This window comes from Formica exsecta, unplaced genomic scaffold (assembly GCF_003651465.1).
Source record: "Formica exsecta isolate Colony F162 unplaced genomic scaffold, ASM365146v1 scaffold333, whole genome shotgun sequence".
NCBI lineage: Eukaryota > Metazoa > Arthropoda > Insecta > Hymenoptera > Formicidae > Formica > Formica exsecta.
The window spans coordinates 445429-453908 of record NW_021850582.1 but is presented as its reverse complement, the minus strand read 5'-3'; the positions used below and the strand labels follow the sequence as shown (position 1 = coordinate 453908).

At 30.6% G+C, this 8480-nt stretch overlaps 3 protein-coding genes across 8 annotated transcripts in view; 2 read left to right on the top strand and 1 right to left on the bottom strand.

Annotated features, from left to right (window-relative positions):
* Positions 1–6787, top strand: part of LOC115238389 — a 9650-nt gene extending 2863 nt beyond the window's left edge. Inside the window, exons 1-5 of one of the 4 annotated variants that reach the window (XM_029812165.1) lie at positions 47–111; positions 3748–4406; positions 5314–5742; positions 5950–6204; positions 6399–6787. In XM_029812165.1, coding sequence (XP_029668025.1) covers positions 3805–4406; positions 5314–5742; positions 5950–6204; positions 6399–6564 — 1452 coding nt within the window. In that variant the 5' untranslated portion in view covers positions 47–111; positions 3748–3804 and the 3' untranslated portion in view covers positions 6565–6787. Of the gene's footprint in view, positions 1–46; positions 112–3742; positions 4407–5313; positions 5743–5949; positions 6205–6398 lie in introns of those variants that run through there. The other 3 variants (XM_029812166.1, XM_029812163.1, XM_029812162.1) reach the window with 3 other exon arrangements.
* Positions 1–8258, bottom strand: part of LOC115238390 (tumor necrosis factor receptor superfamily member 3-like) — a 41625-nt gene extending 33367 nt beyond the window's left edge. For both annotated transcript variants that reach the window (XR_003884494.1, XR_003884493.1), the window contains exons 1-2: positions 8139–8258; positions 7481–7688 (exon numbers count right to left, since the gene is read on the bottom strand). The gene's annotated coding sequence lies outside the window, so the exon portion shown is untranslated. The remainder of the gene's footprint in view (positions 1–7480; positions 7689–8138) is intronic.
* LOC115238388 (protein ABHD18) overlaps positions 7738–8480 on the top strand; it is a 3782-nt gene continuing 3039 nt past the window's right edge. Inside the window, exon 1 of one of the 2 annotated variants that reach the window (XM_029812161.1) lies at positions 7738–8248. In XM_029812161.1, coding sequence (XP_029668021.1) covers positions 8157–8248 — 92 coding nt within the window. In that variant the 5' untranslated portion in view covers positions 7738–8156. The remainder of the gene's footprint in view (positions 8249–8480) is intronic. The other variant, XM_029812160.1, reaches the window with a different exon arrangement.

Sequence of the window (8480 nt, the reverse complement as noted above, 5' to 3'; positions counted from 1 at the left end):
TGATTTTTTTTTCATTTTCCAGGGGGGGGGGGGCATGTGCCCCTCCTTGCCCCCCTTGCGGACGCCCATGTATATAACTAAATAATCAGGGTCACATTATACATCTTTCACGTTAGTAACTTTTTAATGACCTGCTCATCTATGTTTCTTCTAACTAAAATTTATGTAATTCTTCTCGTTGCTTATGTTATTTCTCGTCTTATGTTAATGCGCAAGAAATACAATTCAATTGCAATAATAGATTCAATATTTATTAATCTCAAATATTTCATTAATCTTAATTTATATAACATGAATTTCTTTTAAAAGTGTCAAAAATTTTAATAATATAATTAATTTTTTGAGTTTTAACAATATATAATTAATTTCTCCTCTTTGGATTTCTTCATTAAAAACTATTTTAATCAATTAACGGACTTTTTCAAATAATTCTGTAGAATGAAAAAATTTTTTTAATAGCTTATGCAAGTGTTACTTATTATTAGTAACAAACTCCGAATTAGCATTTGTCATTGAATATTAATAACAAAATTTGAAGATTTAAAAGCGTTCGTGTATTTTAGAAACGTGTATACATTTTCTGTCGTTATTGCAATTTATTATTCAAATTAGCAACTATTATATAATAACATGTGTATTGGAGGGGTATAACGGATATGTAACTCCCGAGTATTTCCCCACTTTATGATGCGCACGAAAAAAGACATTGAATAGAATATATGTATATATATTTGTTGCGTCATTATATCTCAACCTATAAAAACTCAGGACATCTTTAGAATATCCCAGTATCCACTTGATCGCAAATTAGTCTTCATCGCGTTAAAGAAACAGAAATCGAATATGAAGGCAATCATTATTGTATTTATCGTTACCATTGTTGTCGTCCTGGTAAGATTATTTTTTTATTAAAAATGATTTATATTTTATATTTTTTAATAGATATATACAGGATATTCTAGGACAAATGTGGGCAATCTCTCGAGAGCATGTAAAAATAACCCCATAAGCTGTTATAAAATTTTTTTCTACAACGCATATCTACCGAGATATTTGTCTTTAAAGTTAAAATTTGAGAAGCATTTTTCTTAAATAACTTTTATATCACTCTGTAGATTTTAATAATGTGTAATAATTATTTTTATATTAAGTATAAAGGTCTTTAAAATAGCGTGATAGATTTTTCAATACTACATTGGAGAACCAGGGGCAGGCCACTTACAAACTTTCTAACTTTGAAGCTAGTAAATTTTCTTATTTTTAAATATATTTTTAGATCTTCCACATCATTTTCTAAAAAAAGATACTCTTATTTCATTTCGCCAAAACTAACTGTTTTCGAGAAAAATACATTTAATCGATAGTAAATAAATCTTTATTATCATTGTAAACAAATAAGAAATGATACTGGGATATTATGGCAGGTGCAACAATCGTTAATTCGTCCTGCATGGAAATACGTTAGAATGGGAGGAAGCCATATAGAACACTTTTTGTAATTTTGGCTAATTTTTATTTACTTTAGAATATATAAAGACATCCAAGAGAGATAAGAAAAAAGATTGTGAATTTACGCAATTTTTGTCTTGTTTCTCTTGGATGTTTTTATATATTCTCAAAGTTTATCTATTAAAATGTAAAGTATCCTGGATATTAAAAAATTATTATCAAATTTTTGGTTTTATATAGGAATGGAATCTATTAAACAATTTTCTGTTATCTAATCAACATCGCTATTTTATAAATAATTTACAAGTTTAAAAAATTGATAATGTGATTTAATTGAAATAATTTAATTTATAACATGGTTAAAAAAATCATTTTTTTCATAAGATTTTGAAAATAAGAGACGCGTTGGTTCTTTATACAAAAAATAACTTTAAAATAAAAAAAATAAAATAAAATAAATAACTTCTTTACGAAAAACAATAACATTTTTCAATAAGATTTTGATTACAACTGTTATTACGTAATATATATCTTAATTTCTGGATTGAAAAGATATAGAACAAAAGAAAGAGTGCACACACGCATATACATATATTTTCTGTAGACAGAATTTAATAGTACAATGCAATTTTTTTAAATTCGAAGAATTTTGCAGTTTTACTTTTTTATAAATGAAAGCGTACGCTATATAAATTGTAAGATTTTGCGATGTAAGAATATTGCGTCCGAATGGGAACGCATGACAAGATGTGTCACCGAACTTTTTTATCCTTTCATGTATATGCCTTATAAAATGAAGATATTTATTGCTTTTGACTTATTAAATTTTAGATCTAAACATATCGCGTTTATATACATCTCTCAATTATTCATATTTCAGATAAATAAATTTTTTATTTTTATACGACTGTTTCCCTTCCCATTCTCTCTCTTTCTCTTTTTATTTATCTCTACTTCTTTTTCAACACTTACTGTCTTACCTATGACAATTAAAAAATTGCAAGTATGTGTGTGCGTGTGTGTATCACATATACAGGGTGTGTCAAAAGTCTGGATACACTTAAATATCTCGTAAACATACTTTTTCTTATTATATATATATATATACATATTCAATAAAATAACAATTTATAATACTCATTATATTCGGCTTTTGCAAATTATAAATATGTATTTTATGCATTACATATTTGTATAGCACTTTAATGATTACAGATTTATACTTCAACACGCTCTGAAATTATTCATCATAAGAGTACTTTTTAATAAATTAATAATCTATATTGTAAATAAAGCGTCAAATTATAACTCGAAAAAGAAAGCAGAACTTTAAGAAGAATCAAAGAAACTGTTATCGGATTTAAACGGATCTACTAAAGGATCTTAATATTTTAATAATTAATATCTTGTAAATGATGGGACAAAAACTCTATCTTCCTATATTTTTCTCTCTCTTGTTATATTTTTCTTAAAATATTTTAATAATGCTTTTAATTATTTTAATATATAAAATGGAATCGACAAGCTTATAGATCGTTGGAAAACCATTGTAGAAAAGAATGGAGACTATATAATTGATTAATAAAAGTGTTATCTCTAAAATATAATCTATTGAAGTTTATATTTAAATCGGGCACGAACTTATGCAATCACCTGATATATAATGATTAATTCCATAGGTATAAGTATATTGCAATGAATTGCGCAACTAATGAATTATCATGTGTTATTATTTGCATATATCAAAAATCCAAAAACGTGAACAAAAAAATATATATAACATAGTTTGTCATTTTACGTTCCTCCCCGTCACTTGAAGATTTATTTCTCCAAACTTCCCAACTCAACCTTCTCCTTCTTTTTTTCTGTCATAACAATTGTAATCGAAATCTTATCAAAAAATGTTATTTTGAAAATAAAAAACGCAATCCATTCTTGAAACAAAAGTTAAAAAAATCATTTTTTTCATAAGATTTTGAAAATAAGAGACGCGTTGGTTCTTTATACAAAAAATAACTTTAAAATAAAAAAAATAAAATAAAATAAATAACTTCTTTACGAAAAACAATAACATTTTTCAATAAGATTTTGATTACAACTGTTATTACGTAATATATATCTTAATTTCTGGATTGAAAAGATATAGAACAAAAGAAAGAGTGCACACACGCATATACATATATTTTCTGTAGACAGAATTTAATAGTACAATGCAATTTTTTTAAATTTTAATTACTTCGTATACTATAAAGAGATTATCTTATATTATTTATATTATATTATATTATATTAGAACAGATTGGCTTGACCGGGGCAATTACCATCAATCATCAAGTCATTAAAGAAGGATAAAAGATGGAAGTGAGCCGTATTCAGTGGATAGAACAGGCACAAATAGAAAATGTGAACAATAACAAAACGGATCATGTAAAATTAGAAGATATTCAAAATATTACGAATGAAATTATAGCAAACCCAACAAATCAGAGAAATAATAATATCGATGACTATATGGATGAAGAAGCTAAAAGTAAACATTATGAAATTGCAGAGACGAAAAACGCTGTTAAATACATTGAACAATTCGTAAAAAATATGAAACATATCGTCGATCAAAATTCTGCAAAACCGAAAAATTATGATGAATGGACGAATGAAGAACAATATAAACATATAACGGAAAATATGAAAATCTATGTACCAAATCTACCAGATTCTTTATTATTCTTCGTATCAGCAGCGCTGTATCGCGGGGATTGCGGCCAAAGTTCAACAAACAAACCGTTTTGGTTGGACATGAACGAATTCCGGAGAGGACAAAAATTTGCACAAGAACATATTTTCTCTATTATCTTTTCCAACATGCTGTCGCTCTTCGAGATATTCGCTTTTACGGATGGTCTTAAACCAATGATTCTTAGTCAACAATCTCATACGTCATATTTAGCTTTTAGGAGGTATATAAAATCTCTCCATAAGAACTTTACGAGTATTATTGATGAATCAAATGATTGGTAAAAACATTATAATACAAATTATAAAAAATCTAGCATATTTTGATGAATAATGTATTTTTAAAGATCACTACATCTCGATATCTACATATTGAAAATAATATCTGCAATGCAAATGGGTTGCTATTTTGTGACAAAGTTCAAATGCCTGCGATCATTGCAATGCATTTTGATTCTGGTATAACAGTTACGCTTAAATTTCACATAAATAATTTTTTATATTTCTCAAGGCTCTAATCAGGATCTGATATAATTTTAGCGACGCATTGCGTACACATATTCCGCGCAAATAATAGATATAAAAAAGCTTATTTGCTTTGATTTTATTAACTTTTATAAATTAATCATGTTAAACCAATTGTTTACTCATATTATTCTAAAAATTTAATTGTTACGATTTTGATGTCTAATCTATTATTAAACTTAGATATATGTTTTTCGCTATGTAACAAATTATTTGCATTCTAGATATCATTTTCAAGATGTCCATTAACAAATGATGCTAAGCCTATATCGATTTTTATTGATTATGTTAAGACTGGACTTTGGACTAAACTATCAATGTCAATTGATCTCCATAAATACAATGTCACTCTCGTTAATATACGCTAGATTTCTTACAATTTGAATAATAATGATCTCCCTCTCCTTCTCCCTCCCCCTCTCCCTCTCTCTTTCTTTCTCTCTTTTTCGCGATATGTTTTCTATATGTATACATCAACAAGATTGTTTCAATTTCGGTGATATACAAAGCAATAGCTAAATCGGATTTAAATGTTTCGTTTAATATTTGCTCAATTGTTGTCAACAAGTTGAGCTTTTACTAATAAATTTCCGAATATCGTTGAAGATACTTATCCACGGCTCGCCGTGTGAGAAATTGGATGATGGAAGATTTTTGGGATGAGGACACGCAGGCCCACAAGGATATTCAAGTCGTGCGTAAGATGCATCGCGCGATACGATTAAAGCTCTGCGAATATGATTACGAAGAGATCGATGCGGCCACTACAATCCCGAATCCATGGTGCCCGGATAGAAAAATAATCCTCGACGACTTTTCTTCCTGCCCGTATCCGACAGTAGAAAACGGCTGTCTTCATCTGATAATCAGACCCAAAGGATTGAATCAAGCTGATATGAGCGCCACGCAGTTTGCTTTTATGGGAATGCTCTTGCTCTACTCGTACAAATTTGGCATTCACGCCACTGATGAGGATATGATAGCCTTTTGCCATGTATGGAGAAGTATAGGATACGCTCTCGGTATCCAGGACGAGTAAGTACAATAAATACAGTGATGACTAAACTTTTCGGTATTTCGGCGTTCATTGTCACGCATCAAATTTGCAGTATCATAAAATAACGAGATCGTTTATTAGTGGAAAATCTTTAAAATTTCTCTAATTTTCGCTTTTTACATGTTTTAAAATAAATTTAGAATATATTTTTACATTTTTCAAAATTTAATTTTATTGTGCTTTAGGTTCAATTTTTGTCGTGGTAGTCTGGAAGAGATTAAGCAAAGAGCGCGAGACTTTATCAAAATTTGGGTGAAACCGTATTTGCGACAAATAACGCCCGAATGGGAGCATATGCTGAGATGCATCACGAGTTTGGACGATGATGGTAACATGTTCAAAATGTCATTACTGTTCGTCGCCGATTTACTGGACATCGATATGCCGCGTATGCGAAGCACGCTAACTTTTTTTCAACGGTTACAATGGATGTTATATTGGTGAGTATAAAGTGTATAATGTATTTCCTGATATCTATCGGAAACGCGAAAGCTGACTTTGTGTCGACCAGATAATCAGAATATAATAATCACTCGAAATTTATTTAGCATACATCTTCATTAAACTCTCTCTTGCATCTATAATAATAATATTCTTATAGTATAATGATTATTTCCTATATGTATAATTTTAGCTTTGTATTTCGTTATGCTATGAGACTACGATTTATACGAGAATATATGAACAAGAAAACTCTTAAGATTCTCGATAAATCAACTAAAATTAGTCCCGAAAAATTAGAAAAACTGAAGAATAAATCTGCCCAAAAGGTGTCGGATTTTCTTGTGATTCTCAAGTAAGAAGAATAGAAGGCAGACACATTCTTTCTCTTGCAAAAATATACGATTATTATAGTTTTCATAAATGCAATGTGATTAGCAATACATATATTAAAATAAATATATTACATATAGTATTATATATCATTGTTTATGTTAAGATAGCATGTAGGGATAAGAGTAAATTTAACTGTCGCATGGCAATTTAGTCTAGACTAGGTTATTTGGCAGCAGTGATGCCAGAATGCCCACGCTAGCAACACGCAACCGTAGTGGAAGGGATACGCACACAAGCGAAAACCGTGTACATGTAATGCGCAAAACGCTCTGCGCATTACATGTACACGGTTTTTGCTTGTGTGCGTATCCCCTCCATTACGGTTGCGTGTTGCTAGCGTGGGCATTCTGGCATCACTGTTTGGCAGATGAGTATATTGATGACAATATTGATGCATGAAATTAAATAAAAGGTCAATTAGAAAATGTTGAAGAAAAGAATATTTTACAACAATATTTAGATATCTAGAATCGTTCTCTCGCTGTCTTTACAGTTCTACGTCGCAACGAAAAAATTGATTCTGTGCATTAATTAAGAAAACGATCGATTTAATCGCCCGCAGACTCGCAGGCCGCAGGCTTACGATCGCTCGTAACGTTCACGACACATCAAAATACATGTATATCCATCACCTCGGGATATAAAAAATAGTAGAAATAAAAAGAAATAATCTCTTGCACACTAAACGCGACAAAGTGAACGCATTTATTTATTTCCGGAGAAAAACAGTACATTTAATACTTATTATTACCGGAAATATACATTTTAGGAGATTGCTTACTTTACAATAATTATTATTTAATATTATTTTTTATATTTATATTTTAAACGCCTTGTCGCGTTCTCTCTGTGCGCAAGAACCGAGTAATTCGTACTTACGCGCAAAGATGCGTGGCCTTGGAATCAGAGTGTCGTTGGCGCTTATCGCCTGATGCTCCATTTGCCTTTTGATTGGTCTTTGCGCGCAAAATCCATAATCGTACATCGCGATTGGAATACCCGTGGAATACCCGCGTTTACACATCACTCAAGCACATTATTAACCACCGTTGCATAAAGGCTTTCACGGCCGTGAAACAGTCAAAATCTGGGAAATATACATTTTAGGAGATTGCTTACTTTACAATAATTATTATTTAATATTATTTTTTATATTTATATTTTAAACGCCTTGTCGCGTTCTCTCTGTGCGCAAGAACCGAGTAATTCGTACTTACGCGCAAAGATGCGTGGCCTTGGAATCAGAGTGTCGTTGGCGCTTATCGCCTGATGCTCCATTTGCCTTTTGATTGGTCTTTGCGCGCAAAATCCATAATCGTACATCGCGATTGGAATACCCGTGGAATACCCGCGTTTACACATCACTCAAGCACATTATTAACCACCGTTGCATAAAGGCTTTCACGGCCGTGAAACAGTCAAAATCTGAAAAAAAAAAAAGATATGTGAATAAACCGACGTATGCGCGATCGTTCGATTCCCTGTATACAATGCACAAAAATATCGGATGACGACGACGTAGTGGCCAATAACTTACCCTGACTTGTTTACCGCGATGCCTCCGAGCCGTCTAGACGCCGTTTACAGGAGCATATTGCTCACGAAGTTCTTCACGAAGGGATGGGGCAACCCTCAAATTCTAAAAAGGTAAGTGGCTAACCTGATTCTCTATCCTGAATGTAACCTAATTTTACGTCACTTGTTGAATACTTCACTTCTTGAATTAGTCATGAATAAATTATCTTTATGTAGATGTGTGTTTTAGATGTTTTAGACCATTCTTTGATAATAATACAATAATAAATATATGCGCGATAATGTAATACATTTAAAAAAATTATTTACTTTACAATAATTATTGTAATTATTATTTTAATAT